Consider the following 17,438-nt stretch of genomic DNA (forward strand, 5'->3'; position numbering starts at 1 on the left):
TTTACATTTTTTTATGACAAATGGATAGTGCACGCACATTGCGATGTCATATTCTGTTAAAATAATTCTGTACAGTCAATAAATACTTAACGTATATATTTCCGTCGTCTATGTGAACAATATAAGTAATATAAGCAGTGATAGCGTAGTGGTTAAAAAACTCGGCCTCTATCGATGGCTCCGATGTTCAAATCCCAGGTACCAAGGTACAAAGTTATGTGCGTATTAGAACTTGATTATCACTTAGCTTAAATTTGCATACCTAAGAAATCAAAAAAAAATATTTTGAATGGTATATGAAGTCTACCAATATGCACTTCGCCAGCGCGGTGGACTATGGCCTAATCCTTCTCACTCAGAGAGTAGACCGGTGCCCAGCAGTGGGACACTAATGGGTTTATAATGATGATGTAACGAGTGTAGTAGAGTAGGATCACTATGCTATATTTATTTGTGTCTTACGATATTTTTTCTTCACCGCAGTAGTTAAGAAAAATCGATGACGCGAGGTTTTTCGAACACCCTTACAATCGATGTCTATTTTATTGGTATGCATTAAAAATGTTGTAGTGTCCGCCATATTGCATTAAGAGTTAGACGTCACTGAGCTAACCTTGCACTATAATCCAAACCAAACGCTTTCATAATTTCAGCTTAACCGGCTAAGGTTCAAATTCAGTCCCAAATTTGAGCTTCCCATACATACGAACTAACAAACCAGTTAAAATAAAAGCTTGTGAAGTTTTCTTAAAAGTAATAACCACGTAAGCACATATATTGAATATCATCATATGAAACAAACAAACATGTAGTTCGATAAGGATTCATGTGTATGTCGGAGGACAATACGTCGTGTCAACGACTTCGTGTGACGTCACATCCGGCGGTCCCAGTGCCCGCCGGGTGCAATGGGGTACTCGACTGGTTTAATAATTTATTAATTCTTCAGATTATAGATGATTAATTCAATAGTTGCGCATTTAGTTCACTAATTTATGAGTAAACTCGTTTAATAAGAGATAATGATAATGGATTTACACATTAAAGTATAAGAAATGTCTTAAGGGGACATTTTAGAACGTAACTTAATTGAAACTAATGAATTACACTACTTACTTAAATAATTAAACGAAATTAAATATAAAAATCATGAAGTTACTTGTAAATCGTGTTTTAGAATAATAATTTAGAAGGCTAGTTCAAAAGCTAGTTCCGTTAGCAATAAAACCCTGAGATTGTAAAATTTCAGATCAAAAGAGATTTAATACAAGTGGTCCACGGTAGTTTTGATAGCTTTTTCGTCGCGGGCGTGTTACGGAAGATACATATACGCTTATACACATTTTGTAGTTATATTATTACATTTATTGTGTGGTAAGGGAGACATACTTCTCTGAGGCGTTCCAGCTTTGTCCTCGGGGGTAGCGGCGTATCTATGGGCAACCTCGGTTAGGAATATCTAATCCTATCTGACGTTGATTTCAGATATCCATAGTCGGCAATAGCCACTTACCATCGGGTGGACTGCATGCTCGTCCGCTAAGATGTATATGTATTATTATTATATTTGTCTGCATCTCTCCGTGTCTGATATGTTACACGTAAAATGAATAAATATATTCTTGTCTTCATTCAAAGAATACGGCAAGGTTTACGAAACCTGCGCGTTATTTCCTTAAAATGCGCAAAATTTTAATATGAAGTAATAAATATATATAAATACCTCTATTTATAACAAACAAGTAGCAAACGAATTTGCAATGCACCTGATGGTAAGTGACTACTGCCACCAATGGCCATCTCTAACCAACCCCACATAACATTCTATCTCAGGTCTGTCTACAGATGATACCCCGAAGGACTAAGATGGAACGCCTCGGATAACTATGTCTTCCTAACTACAGCCTTCAAATTGAACCATAGCAACGCTTGCCAATGTTTTTACGACGCAGAAATAGGTATGGTGGTGATGTGCCTGGAAATCAATCTCAAAGGATTCTACTATCCAAGACCCGTGCCCAGCAGTGAAACAATAGTTAATGGGTTAACGACTCAATGATAACAACCGGAACCGAGAATCGTATCACAAAATCATATCATATGCAGACAGAACGCTTCAATACGTACAAAACAAATAAATATTACAAAAGTAACATCTGTCAAGATGTGGGTACAAAAAACAGAGGGGTTCCCTTCCTATGGGACACAAATAAATATCCGATGGGGAACCGAGGGTGATGTTGAGTTTAAAAGATTTCTTAGGGATGGTTCGGAAGACCATTTAAGAATTATTTCAATTTAATAAAAAAATTCTCGTGTCACAATGTTAGTTACCGTAATCTTCCGAAACGGCTTTACCGATTTTCACCAAATTTTATATGCATATTCAGTTCGGTTTGAAAATCGGCTACTATCTATTTTTCATACTTTTTTTTAATATTTTTTTATAGTTGTTGTTCACCCTTAACATTTTTTTATTTATATGGCAACACAACGTTTGCCGGGTCAGCTAGTTTCAATTTTAAAATCTTTAACGTATTGCCAGTATTCAGTAGATCTTTGAATGTCAAATAGAGTTATTATAGAATAAGACGTAAAAACATGTAAAAGTATAGGTATACAGGAGGTATTAGCGATGGTTATTAAAACGATTTTTCCATTCATTTATATTCTTTCTTTCGATAATAATTATTGTAGGACAATATTAAACTTAGTTTCCTAGAGGATTCGACCCAGAAACAACGCCACAACTATTTAATAATAACAGTTTAAAGCTTTGCTATGTTTTAGTTTGAAGGGTTCGTTTTAAAAAAAAACGTTATACCAGGCTGTCTAACTTAGCCCTCAGGGCTAGCGCATTCATCACCTAAATCTCCACCTCATCGAAAATCCTATATAGATTATTTTATTACATAGAAGTAGCAGAAGATTATGCAGTCCACCTGATGATACGTGGCTACTGCCGCCCATGGACATATGTAATCAACCCCACATAGGATTAGATTCTTACCTGAGACCGGCCCCAGATGCGCCAATGCTGAGGACAAGGCTGGAATGCCTCGGAAACGTATGTGTCCTTTACCACACCCTTCAAACCAGTCCACAGTAACGCTTAACACTGCTGTTACTAGCCAGAAATAGGTGTCGTGGTGGTGCCGCCGGATTTGAACCTAATTCATATAATTTGAACATTTGAGAGTTCTAAAACGAACGGTTTGCGGAGTTCCCTGCGTTTTTATAATATAGGTATTTTTATTACACATGCCTGATATTTTTTCACAATAAAAAAATAATGAATACAGGAGTCTCACCTTCTACCAATCGGCAGTTGACCATCGTGCTGAACTGTGGACTGTGAACGAGAGCAGATTAACCCATACAAACGATCAGCGATATATTTTTTTCATTATAATTGACATTTAAAACGTGAAGTTTACGCGCGGAAACTAAATTAGATACACTAATAACTAAATTAGATACACATATTTATCTCAAAATCAACAAACTTTTCATGTATATGTCGTAAATTTAAAATATAAATATATCGGTATTCCGACTTCGTGCCGTTTCTAGTTTGACCTTCAAAAACGCACCCAAAAAAAGACTTCAACGCGAGCTGTCTGCACATCGGCGGGAAAATACCTATCCCTACAAAACTAGTACATGCCTAGTTACGCTCAGATCATGTAAAACAGTAAATGTAGAATATCTGTGAATTCAAAATAAATGTTATATCTTTACACCGAAAAATTATAAGGGTACCAGCAGACGCGCTTCTTTTAAAACTGGCGATTAAACATTTAGTTGCTTTTATAAAGCAAGATAAAACGAACAAAACGCTACACTTTGCACACATTTGAGCGTCTTTCGTAGCTACTTTTGGATGCTAGATGGAATAACAGACCTCAAAAAATGCGATGCAGTATTAAAGCAGTCGGTATATTCTTAATTGCCGATGCTATAAGCACCCTGTCTGCTACGACTGTAAATATTAAACGTAATATGGGTGTAACGTGGCGTAAAGTCTTACCCAGTAGTGGATCAAAAATGGATGACGACGACTGCCTATTTTAGTTGTCTTTGGAAAAACTATTTCAAAATTTATTCCTTAGCGCTCACGTGCGTTCCGAGAAAATGAAGAACTATGTATAGTTCCTATTCTAATTAATGTTTCGAGACTCAAAGATTAATTTATACTTTGCCTATTAGTCAGTGCTCAGTATATACTTAATACAATTCGTATGCACCTTGTAAAATAATAATAAGTATTCTAGATACATACAAAACGCGCAGCGTTTAAATTTCAAATATATTTTATGAAACAAATATTAACTATGCAACACAGCATTTGCATTGATTATTTATATTTAAAGAAAAGCTGGTATGAACATATTAAAATTAAGTACCAAACGAACATTCGTTTCACTTGACGGTTTTATAAAATCCTTTGTAGTTCCACTATGTACGCACTACCACACCTATTTCTCTCTTACAGCAGCAGTGTTAAAGACTGCTGTGTTCTCGGTTGAAGTATGTTTCTATCTCACCACACCTTCAAAGCATTGCCTGCTTTTATAAAAGGATTCTACGTTTAACGTACATTAGTTAAAGAGTATTTATAGATAAACCTTCAAAGGGTTTCCTGCCGCTGTAAAAGGATCTACCTTTAATATACATTAGTTAAAGAATATTTTTAGATAATAAATATCGCTGCAGCGAACGTCATATTGATACGAGTATTCGTTAATTATATTACACTCTAAAATCTAAAAAGCACAGCATTGTTTTATTTCTTTATATTAGTAACACAAACTATTTTCTTGATCCAATTTACAACTTTTATTATTCCCGCGTAAAATACAAGTCCCGCGCCAAGCGCGTTCTTTTTCTTGTTTCTTGTCTAATGCACACAATCGTATAACCCATACAGCCAATGACTACAAAAATGGGCACTTATTATTATAAAAATAACACATCATGAATATAACACAAAATAATTAATTAAAACAATACTATAATTAAATAATTTAAATATATTGCTAACAATATAATTTCGTAAGTTGAAATAATTTTGAATGTAGCACGGCAATTTATGTGTATTGCTTTAATAAATAATTGAAATCTACTCTACATATACATAAAAAATAAACGTCTCTTTACAATTAGACAGAAATGAAACTAAACAAAATATTCATAACTTCAATGGAAAATGTTCATAACCCCTACTTAGATTATGATAGTTTTAGTTTTCACTCACATGTACGAAAAGTACAAAACAGTCGTAATTGTCATTTGTCTTTACAACCAGTACCCAAATTATGAGTTTTTACGTTTCTACAAAAATTACTGTTTTAGTATTTGTTTACGTATTTGCCCATACATTTCCAATCAGCGCCCCCAGCGTTGTATCAGAGGTGATTAGAAATATATGGGAAATACGAAAACAAAAACAGTAATTTTTGTCAAAACGTAAAAACGCATACTAAGGATACAGTTTTGTTTAGCGAAATTGTTAAGACTAGTATGTCGTAGATACGTGTGAGTTGCGGTTGCCGCCTGGGAGAATTGTGTTGGCAATATTTACAAGGACCATATCATGCTCATGTGACAGTCGTTAAAACTGACAAAAATCGAAATCGGACGGACGAAATGAAATAAAATTCATTCATTTTAGTCACCCCAAATTCCAGTAGGGTAAACAACTTTACTTGTGACACATGCCGTATGAAACTCCGAGACAATCGGTGTCTGTATTTCATACTGCATATACAGGAGCTTAGGTCATCATCAGCAAGATTTAAATTTTGCTACCCTCAGCAATATTTACAGTTTGCGCCCTCCGAAACTATTATTGAAGAAAAAATATCCTAATCAAACTAGTTTGCAAAGTCTTGGCGATTTGATTTGCAGCGATTTACTTCAAAACTGGCTTTATTAGGCGCTTTTTATTACATGTATACTTTTTGCCCACACAGAGCAAATGTCCCACCGTATGTGTGGCGCCCATGGTAGCCGCCCATCAGTCCAGCACCTAGCCACGATGTACTGTTCTGTTCTGCTGTTCTGTTCTGTAGCACGATGTACTGTTCAGGTAGGATGACTTCAATTAAATGTAATGAGTGATTTAAACCTTTAATGGCATGATTGATCTAATACCAAAAAGGTGTCGCAGTGAAAGAAATACTATAAGATTTTGATTAAATATAAAAATTGCTACTTCTATTCGCCAGTCAAATGAGGCATTCGCAAATCGCACAGAACATGTCAGTTTTAACACAAAAAAATACAATTGACAAAATTAAGTTGAAAATTGTGGCACAATTAATGCTTCTAAAGGTAGGTTAATAATTTAAATATCAAATATCATTTTTAACTTCTACTCACTATTATTTATATGTATTACTTTTTTTATTCTGACCACATATTATACGTAGCTACTCAGTTACAACTTCAGCCACAACATACACTAATATATTTGTATACATGTTTTTCTTTTTACTTATATTCTTAGTAAAAATATTAAAATATATAATAAAAAAATATAGTTTAAAAACTAAAAGCCAGCCTAAAATCACATAAGGAAAATAATTAATCCTCATGATCCTGATGAGAACGGGACAAAATTATTAAAATCGTGTATTGTCATCGGTTCTTGATAAATGTTCAAAGTTTTAAATTAATCGGACCGTTCAAAGTTGGTAAAAATCGAGTTCAAAGATTCCGTTACATACACACATACAGGTCGAGCTAATAAAAGCGTATCTACACTAATATTATAAAGAGGAAAACTTTGTTTGTTTATTTGGTCGTAATTAATAGACTCAAAAACAACTGGATCGATTTTAAAAATTCTTTCACCATTCGAAAGCTACATTATCTACGAGAACATAGGCTATATTTTATATGAAATATATTTGATAAATAGATTTTGAGGCGGTACAAAGTTTACCGTGTTAGCTATAAATATCCACAAATATACACGGTGAATTATGCGCTTGGATGACCAAGTCCGAAACTATAAGAAATGCTAAAATAAATTTGACTAATGGGCGAAGTTAAATGAAGTAAGTTAAATCCGCTTTCCGAAACGAAATTTGGAATAATGTATTTAAGCGCCCTAAATTTTTTCGTTTTTGTCTTCGATTACGACGCCGGCTTAGCATTAAAATAAGTAATAAATTCACTTACATCTCAATTACTTACTATATTAAATACCGACTTGCAAACATGCAGTCTGTGTAAGAGAAGTTTTTATTCACTAGCCATTGACGATATTTAGTTTAATTAGTCTTACTTCGACTAAGAGGCGAAAAATGTAAGAAGCACTTACCTTACTCCACTTACCTTAGGATCTATTGATGCAGATTATAACACGAACACTATACTATAGTACATTCCATAACCGCGCAGATTATAAACAAATCTTAACGGCTCTACTACGTATACTTAGTTAAAATGTTATTAGATTCAGTACACTACTACTACATTTACTATAATAACTTATTATTTACAAAACTGAAATAACAACCGATCATGCATTCCACTTAATGTTCAGTGATAATTGCCGTCTAAGGATTTCTGAAATCAACCCTAAATAAGTGTACAATTTGACACGTTATGGGTGTCTCTTCCTTACCACTTTCTTTAGAAGGTGGTAGAACCCTTTGTGGTTCGACTCCGGCGGCACCACCGCCACAACTATGTCTACCTAATAACAGCGGTGCTAGGCGCTGCTGTGTTCCGGTTTGAAGGGTGTGGTAAGGGAGAAAGACTTTTCCGAGGCGTTCCAGCTTAGTCCTCAGGGGTAGCGGCGCATCTGTGGCCGACCTCAGGTAGGAATATCTAATCCTATCTGGGGTTGATTACAGATGTCCATGGGCGGCAGTAGCTACTTACCATCAGATGGACTGCATGCTCGTCTGCTACTCCTATATTATAAAAAAATCCTATGATACAAAGGTTTAAGATGGTAAAATACTTTTTTTTTACATACTTAATGGTTCAACCCTGGAGACGTGTTACCTATTTCTGCCTAATAACAACATAATGTTGGTAAAGCAGAGCCCTTCATACCAGGCGTTATCCCTTAGTTTCTTCACACTGGCGTTTTTACAGCTATTATCGTTCATGGTGTTTTTGTCTACGCTGTTTATAAATAACGTCCATCTTATTACCCTGAAAAACGCTAGTGTGAAGGAGCTCTTAGTCCTTGGGGGTAGCAACGCGTCTCAGGCCGACCTCAGGTAGGACTCTAAGGCTGTTTGTCCACTGCACAGTAACCGAGCCGATACCGAGAACGAGATTATTTCAGGCCGATTTTAATTATGTCGTGACGGCGATAGTTTGTCCACTGCGACCGATATCGGCGGTTTATTTTGTTCCAGCTGTCACTCGTGTGACGGCAGTGTATGGACAAGTTCCAATGTGTTTAACATTGCGGGACATCGGCGATGCAAACTCGGTGCCGATCTGGCGGTCACGCCGATCTACTCGGAATATCGGCGGCCGGGATAACGGTGCTCGGGTGACGGACGTTCGGTGGAGAAGCTGCTATAGTAAATGTATGTACGCTACTCCGGCGCCGTCATTAATTATCGGTATCGGCTCGGTATCGGTGGTTGGTGGACAAACAGCGTAATACTATAACATACAAGTGTAAAAAAAACTAAATAATTGATATACATCTATCCATCATCCAGCGTAACTAGTTAATAGTTATTTCACCAGTACTTTTTGATAATGGTGACGCTGGTGACGGTGGTGGCTTACCTTGAAGTGTTGGTGTGCGGCCTGCTCCTCCGCTTCGTACTTGTGCTTTATGTTCTCGATGCGCATCTGCTTCAGGATGCCCGCCACCTCGATCCTGAAACAATTTGGAGCGATCTTGTTATTTTTTTTTAATATAGATATTGCTTAGATGTCGACCGACCAGGCGGAGCAGTCATATCGGTCTGATGCACAATGGACTCCGGGTTCGATGCCCAGCCAGATAGACATGATGCATTTGGATAACTGTTCTGGATCTGTGTATCAATAAATAAAGCAAAACCCCACAAAATAGTTGTTTCTTATATAGCGAGTACCATATATTTTTAGCTTTTTTATTTATAGTATTTGTTGTTATAGCAGCCACTATTATACATACACTGTATTAATTTCAAATGTGTATCTATTACGGTTCAAGACATAGCTCCCTACGACATATGGGCAGATGGAAGTTGAATTATAAGGATTTTACTCTTTGGGTATGGAACCGTAAAAAGTATACTTCTAGTCAGGTGCCATCAACATCAATAACAAAATTCATTCAACTTCATTACTTTTTTTTTATAATATAGGGAGTAGCAGACGAGCATGCAGTCCACCTGATGGTAAGTGGCTACTGCCACCCATAGACATGAGTAATTAACCCCAGATAGGATTAGATATTCCTACCTGAGATCGGCCACAGATGCGCCGCTACCCCTGAGGACTAAGCTGTAACGCCTCGGAAAAGTATGTCTCCCTTCCCACACCCTTCAAAACAGAACACAGCAGCGCCTGACTCTGCTGTTATTAGGCAGAAATAAATTTGGCGGTGGTGCCGCCGGAGTCGAACCACAAAGGGTTCTACCACCTACATAACTTTACTACACTAGCATTAAAAATAACAAACACAACAAACCCACCTGACCCTCATCTTCTCCTGCAGTCTCCGCAAGGGCCCGAGGTACTCCTGCGAGCGTCCGCCGCGCACCTCAGCCAGCTGGTACTCCACATGCTTCACCCGTTCGTTGTACAGCTGTTCGCGCAGCACCGTGAACTGACGCTCTAGGTTCGCTGGAATTACACATACGCACATTTAAATAATTGGTCAAGTGCAAGTGGAGGATTGTGTACCACCAAAATTTCATCTATTGTATATTTTTTGAATTCGCTTTTATAGTAGCCATAGAAGTGATCGCTGAATGAACGAACAAACCAACTGAAGAAAGTTGAACTGTCCATGTTATGGTTAAATAGAAGAAGCGAAATACGCCGAAAAATAGCGGCAGGAAAAATCCCAATTATGTTTATTTATTTTATACTTTTTTGTATTATAGCGGCCATCATTACACATATTCTGTGAAAAATTCAAGGTTCTATCTAATATGGTTCCAGAGGTAGAGCCCTGTTGCAGCGAGGCTTAGTAATAGGATTCCGTTTTTCCCCTTTGGATATAGATGTCTAAACATTATGAAATAAAAGAAATCTTGCTATTTCTCATACCATATGACTTTTATGCTTTTTATTAATTTGTTGGTTGTTGTACTTATGATATTATAGATTTCAGTGACGTAGATGATAAAGGTGGTGTGATAGTGTAATAGTGACGTGAGTCAAAGAATTATGAAGATGTTGCTGTAGGCAATGATCTAGATAAAATATTTTGGTTTTTTAATTGTAAGACAAAAAAAAATAACTGTAATAATTCTATTTGATATTAAGTTATGACTGTTAATTATAGGTTTAATTGGAGTGTGTTACTATTTATTGGTCATATATAATATGCTTAAGTAGAAAAAAAGGAGGTTGGATCTTACTCACATAGTATAAACCTACAATTATCATTTCACAAATTAACTGTTGAAATAATATCTTATTAGGAAAACAGATAAGCAATTTTGAGCAATCTCTATAATATTCTCATAGAATGTATGTATATCTCCACCTGCCAGATCCATGGACTACGGCATACACCCTTTTCAATATATCATGGTAATAGGTCAACAATATTGAGGGTAAATTGAATTTAAAATTAGATTGAAATTAGCATACCCTTATTTTTTATAAATATTAGCATCAATAAAATAACGCACAATTCACAGATTAACTGATCAAAGTCTATAAACTTATAATTCAAAATGGAATCTTTAAGGATCAAATTTGCGTATTCCTAGCTATGTTTGTAAACATAACCTATATTCGAGTTACCTAGGTTGTCCAAGCATTCGTTGCGACGCCTCTCGCATTCACTCTCGTCCATCTCGGAAGAGTCATCGGAATCCGGTTCGTCGGCCTCCTCAGCACTGGAGTCCCTGTCTGGGCCTCTGGAAGAACCCCCAGACCTTTCAGTATCCCCTCCAGACATATCGCCGTCAGCATCGCTGTCACCCTCCACTTTCATTGACGGCATCTTGCCCACGATGAGTAACAACAGCCACTAGTAATTACGACGATGTTTTGGAAATTACAATTAACAGATTTTCGCTCCGTTCTAAATAACAACAAATGTCAACGGCCAACGTCCACCAAACAATATCATGTCAACGTCATACGTCAGCTGTCAGTGAACGCTGTCATTTTTATTACTTTTTAAAGTGTTTTAAGTTCTATGTATTCGATTTGTCATCCAAGAATATTTATTAGACGTTTTATTATTTTGAAAATAATATTCGATTAAGTCGATGTAAAATCGTGACATGTAAGACTAATTATCGAAATATTACTGGCGTTGAAAATATCAAGCAGGTTCTACGGCCACTTAGCGCTGGGTGACATCTATCGGTCATCAGTAACAATCGCAACTCGTATAGTACAAAGTTGAATAAGATTTTTAACCGACTTCAAAAAGGAGGTGGTTATCAATTCGGCCGGTATCTTTTTTTTTTTATGTATGTACACAAATTACTCCGCTGTTAGTGGACCGATTTTAATAATTCTTTTTTTATTATATAGAGACGAGCTGGAAGTTGGTCCCATTTAAATATGGTTAGGATCCATCGATGGGTTCTGGAGAAAATGAGGGGAACTCCTCCACCCATGTAAATATAACAGCCATAACTTCGCCGTTTATGAACCTATTATAATGCCTTTTATTTCGTGTGTGTACAGTTGGTCCCATTTAAATATGATGAGGATCAGAGCGGGTTCTGGAGACAAAATATGTAACTCCTCAACCGATGGGTATAATTGAGTTTTGTTTGAAGATATTTGGTGTAGGTTCTAATGAAATTGCAAAACCAGTTTATCATTGACTATTTAAGGGTCTGATAATGTGGCTCAGAGACAAAATATGTAACTCCTCAACCGATGGGAATAATTGAGTTGTGTTTGAAGATATTTGGTGTAGGTTCTAATGAAATTACAAAGCCAGTTCATCATTGACTATTTAAGGGTCTGATAATGTGTCTCGGAGACAAAATATGTAACTCCTCAACCGATGGGAATAATTGAGTTGTGTTTGAAGATATTTGAGGTAGGTTCTAATGAAATTGCAAAGCCAGTTCATCATTGACTATTTAGTTAGGTTAGGTTGGAACATATAAGACAATATAAAACTAAGCGAGCAGGACGCGGCAGCGCCCTGCGAGCGGGCGGTTCCAATCAATGTAAACTCAGACCTTACCTTAATTCATGATCACGTTTTTACAATTTTATATTGTATTAATATAAATGTTAGTATGTCAACACTAAAAAGGGTGAAAAAATTTTTTTAACAAAAAATACAACCGACTTCTATGTCACTACAAAGTAAAAAATAATTGAAATAAATGTTGGTTTAGTACATATTTCTGAAGTCGGCGCTCATATTAGACACGCTGTTTACATCGTTATCCAACGAAATATATTGAGCGCCGCCTTCAGAAATATGTACTAAACCAACATTTATTTCAATTATTTATTACTTTGTAGTGACATAGAAGTCGGTTGTATTTTTTGTTAAAAAATTTTAACACAATATACTGTTAGTTTTGTATCTGTAGTCTCGAGACTAGACTAGAACTACGATATCCTTTATGTAGCCTGGGAAGGAAGTCATTACATATACCGTACCGTCCTGCTCCCCAGCACCCGACTGGAGCGTTAGGTTCTGTAGGAAATCCTAGTCTCTTTGTAGTGCAAGCAGCTGACAGCAGTCAAGTATAATATTTGTTGTACTAATTGATTTATTTCGTTGTTTTTTCTCTACATTCCGCTACCCAGTAATCTTTCTTTCCGTCGTAAAGTGACTACCAGAAAAGCTTCTATAAGAGACAAACATTTTGGTTTTGTACATTTCAATTAGCTGATATAAATAAACAAGCATATTTCATAATGGTAATTTGGTAATGAAAATGTTTTTTTTTTTAATTAAGGTAAGGAAACTATCCATCTCATTTTGAAAGGAGACCCAATGCCCATCAGTAGGACAGTAATGGGTTGATGGTAAGGAAAAAGTATCATATTATTATGTACATATTTCACATCTGGAAAAGAATCTTTATATTGTGGTATTGTCATCAAATTTCAGAATTTGAAATATTAATAGCTTTTTAATGTAAAACCTACAAATTAAGTCATATATGTATAATCATATACTGAAAATAATTTAATTGTTGAATTTAATCTTTTAGGTGAAAATAAAAATAAAACAAAATGTATCTGATATTAAATTTAATAGGTACTCTATTATTTACATTAAATTGTTCTCTATTAACATGGTATTTATAATATTTTATTTATTCAGTTGTCAATATATTTTATGTACAGGACTATTTATAAATTAGATAATAATAATATCAATACTGTGAAGTCTCGACAAAATACACATTCAAGTTTTAGCATGTTTGAGATATAAATAATTTTAAGTTTACCTACTAAGATACAGAAGGCTAATTTCTTAACCTGGATATATCTCAAATATGCCACAATGAAACAAAAATCAAGAAACACATTGAAAGAACAAAATTAGTTTACAAAATTTAGCACCTCCACATGCTATACATAAATTCATATTCAAATCAATAACTTATGAAAAGTAAAAACGTGTCTATGGTCCGAATTATAGTAAAATATTGCCAGTTTAAAAGCGTTCACAATTTATATTTTGTATCATTTTAAACGCTAATAAAATATCAATGATCACAAATTGGACCACTACTAATTATTGTAAATTACATCCAATGAATCAATCGTAAAAACACTATGACACAAAACCACAAAATCAGCACACGAAATACGAAAATGGTAAGGATTTAACGTAGGCTATAAACGTACATATAAAATAACACATTACAGTAAAATTGTGATTATTTAAAAAACTGTATATTGACAGTGTTGCCACTACTCATTGTGGCCTTATGTATTTGGCACTAATTTATTTGGAATGCACAATTCTATCTACTTAGATATACGACAAATGTTATGAGTTAACTCCAAATGTTTATTTTGAATATTTAGAATATTGCATTCTCCAATCAATACCTTCCAGTAATTTCATTACAACCTGACAACCCTAAAATTATACGAATAACTGTAGGCACCTATTAAAAGGTGTGAAGCGAAAGGTGTGGAACACAGAATAGTTGAATGTCAACTTATAAGGCATTTATTTTAGTTTGACAACCAGATTTAACAACCTCTAAATATTTTTAAGTAAAAAATAAAATTATCGGTTAGTATCTTGGAAGTTAGATCGACAGTATAGAAAAAGATTCAAAATTTCAATTCATTTTTAAATACAGGTGCCTTATTAAAAAAAATACTTTAAATATCACTTTAACAGGAATGATGCACCGAATTTAGTTGTCAAGTTACAATAAAATCACAAATTTTATCATCAAAGACCACGCGTCTTCAAAAAGCGACAAACACGCCGACCTTCTACATAACATTATTCAAATGGTGTTTGACAAAAGGGACTCACATTGGCCAAAAGTTGACTGAAATAGGTATATTAAAAAACAGATATGTCGTTGTACAGTGGCGATTAAATGGATATAAAATATTGCTTCTCTACTAGCTAGAATAGCCGTTTTAAATTACATCTTTCATTTAATTGGAACTATCAAATTCCCTACCACATTTCCTTAAGAGAAACCCACGAGAAGGCTAACTACTTACTGGAGAAATTTTTCAAAAAGTTTCTATTATTCTTTAATATCTACCGTACAAATTTGGCAATAGAGATACTTTATTGTTTAATCGTCGATTTTAATACATTTTTACTATTTATCTATCAATTTTATTACACCGCAAAATATAAATTCCGTTGACTTATTGTTGCCGTGTTTAATTAGGAAAATATTACAATAATAAAGCGTATTCGTCTGGTCGATTAAAAATTCATCTTATTGCTTGTAATTAATATTTTAAGTAATATTTATCAATAAAATTAGTACAAAATAAGGAATACTGCTTAGACTAAAAGACAGAATATTGTCAGAACTAAACTTTTCAAGAAAATCAAGTTAATACAGCTCGTTTTGACGCAAAAATTGTGTGACAAAAGTCTTTGGCAAAACATCAATTTCAATGGTACAATTTATCATTCTTTTTTAAATTACAATGTAGGTTTTAATGTTGAAAATGGAATATATTCAAATATTTTAACATTAAATATCATAATTGGGTTGGGTTCAAATTTATTTAAGATTTAAAAAATTTAAATAGGTATTACGAAGTTTATATTGAAGGAAATATACCTATTTCGATTACAAAGTGAACAATTATTATTATTCAGTATTTGGTGACTTTTACCCAAAAACTATTCCTAACGATTTATTGTAATTAGAAACTCGAGGCATTAGGTACACCGCACAATATCTAATTTCAATAAACGAAAATGTGTATAAATTGAATTTTTAAAAATAGATAACATCTATGAATAAGGCAGTTTACATATTATTAAGTACTCGAAATGAATCTGTCCTGTTACTTAGTATTTATACCTAAAATCAGACCATGATGATATATTTTGCCAGTCCTATTATTGTGAGTGCACTGACAATCGCAACAGTCGACGCCCTGAACATTCCATTCAGTTCATCGAAACCAGTCGTAAAATTACATTAACAATTTAGCACTTTCATTTGCAACCGCAAACGTTTCCTACCGTCATTAAGTACACGCCGCAGACCGTTCGTATTCGATATCATCATAATTAAAATAATCACTCTCGTTCATATTAAGATTGGGGAACACATCGCTAAATTCTATATTTTCGTCTACTTTACCCCGGTCGGTCGCGGGGAGGACCGAGGGGAGTTTCGTTCGCGACCACGTTTCACCTCCAAGGAAGTAGGAGAGCAAATGTAAAACCACTTGCACGACGACCATCATCAGTTCGAGCGCGCCGAGCCTGGTGACGTCACCGCGGCGCGCGGGACACTGCGGTGTCGATGTCGGCGATGTCGAGTGCGGTGTCGGCGATGTCGGTGTCGGCGGTGTCGCGCGCGTGCGAAACGCGTGCGTATGCGTGTGCTAGGTGTGCTTGACCCAGTGCGCGGGCACCCACTGCGGCTCGCGCTCGAGGCTGTTGATCTCGTTGAGCAGCTGCTGGTAGGCGCGCTGTGTGTCGTTGTTGATGATGATCATGTCGAACAGGTGCCCCCATCGGACCTCCATATCGCGGGCGGTCGCTATTATTTCTTTTAACTCTTCCTCCTGCAAAAGTTAAGGTTGTTACTCATTACTTTTTAATTTTGTTTACTCAAAAGTCAATAAATCATAAATTATATTTTCTCCAGTTTTTCGCGCGGCAAAAAAATGTCGATATTTATGTTTGTAGTCTTTGTTACCTAAAACGCAAGTAGGATAGTAATTATTTTGATAGAAGACTATATGACTTCTAACTGGACTACATTCGAATACTTTCTTAAATTATTTCAACAAACAAAAAACTTTACAAGAGTGTATTTTGTACAAAGAAAAAATTGCAATTTTATTAATTTCTACGGAAAAGTCAATATCGTTCTAATTTAGTCCTCTCATGCACTAATTCATTGATTTATATCAAAAGGATTCTTATATTGTTGACAACATAGCACTGATCCAAAATTGATTGATCCAAATCTTTTTTTTTTACTTAAATTAGGTGAGTCACTGCCAAACTAACCTTGAAAGCCTCTCCGTTCCTAATCTTCTTCTGGCGCAGCTTCTCAAGGCTCGGCGGCGCCACGAACACGGTATACGGCTTCAAATCGGAGTTGCGTAAGATCTTCAACGACTGAGGATGAAGGTTCAGTACGCAGATCTTACCGGAGTTCACTACTTCGCGGATCGCTTCTAGTGATGTACCTGGTAAAGAAATAGGCGTTAGAAATAAATGTTAGAAAGAGGCGTTAGAAATAGACGTTCGATACATATGTCACAAATAGAAAATTATAATATAAAATAGCGTTAAAATGTTTTATGTATAGTGCTGTTGTCTTTTATTATTGATAGAAATATAATGTAGTGTGTGTAAGACTCATAGTTATATAAATTAGGATAAGCTTAGTATTAAGACAGTAACAATAAAGACATAATCTAGGCAAGACGCCTCATTTACTCACACGAGCCTGCTTATTCTCTACAATACGCTACACATCCATTAGAAATATGTTAAAGAAATAGACGTTACATAGATGGGTTAAAAATAATTCCTCAGACATATGCCTTTAAAATAGAAAAAAAATATTATGAACGAACATCTGCTTTGTAAAAAGTAATATAAA

The 17,438-nt window shown here is 35.2% G+C and overlaps 2 protein-coding genes across 2 annotated transcripts in view; both read right to left on the reverse strand.

The window, feature by feature from the left end:
* Brms1 (breast cancer metastasis-suppressor 1-like protein) overlaps positions 1–11,291 on the reverse strand; it is a 114,182-nt gene extending 102,891 nt beyond the window's left edge. Inside the window, exons 1-3 of the mRNA XM_073091633.1 lie at positions 10,954–11,291; positions 9,669–9,819; positions 8,770–8,863 (exon numbers count right to left, since the gene is read on the reverse strand). Of these exons, the coding sequence (XP_072947734.1) occupies positions 8,770–8,863; positions 9,669–9,819; positions 10,954–11,155 (447 nt within the window). The 5' untranslated portion in view covers positions 11,156–11,291. The remainder of the gene's footprint in view (positions 1–8,769; positions 8,864–9,668; positions 9,820–10,953) is intronic.
* Positions 11,292–13,380: 2,089 nt separating this feature from the next.
* The window catches only part of sdt (MAGUK p55 family member stardust), a 182,291-nt gene continuing 178,233 nt past the window's right edge, over positions 13,381–17,438 (reverse strand). The window contains exons 19-20 of the mRNA XM_073091756.1: positions 16,838–17,019; positions 13,381–16,386 (exon numbers count right to left, since the gene is read on the reverse strand). Of these exons, the coding sequence (XP_072947857.1) occupies positions 16,204–16,386; positions 16,838–17,019 (365 nt within the window). The 3' untranslated portion in view covers positions 13,381–16,203. The remainder of the gene's footprint in view (positions 16,387–16,837; positions 17,020–17,438) is intronic.

The sequence above is a fragment of the Epargyreus clarus genome, unplaced genomic scaffold (genome assembly GCF_041222505.1).
Source record: "Epargyreus clarus isolate Ecla_fem2 unplaced genomic scaffold, WU_Ecla_fem_2.2 ptg000001l, whole genome shotgun sequence".
In the NCBI taxonomy this organism is placed as follows: domain Eukaryota; kingdom Metazoa; phylum Arthropoda; class Insecta; order Lepidoptera; family Hesperiidae; genus Epargyreus; species Epargyreus clarus.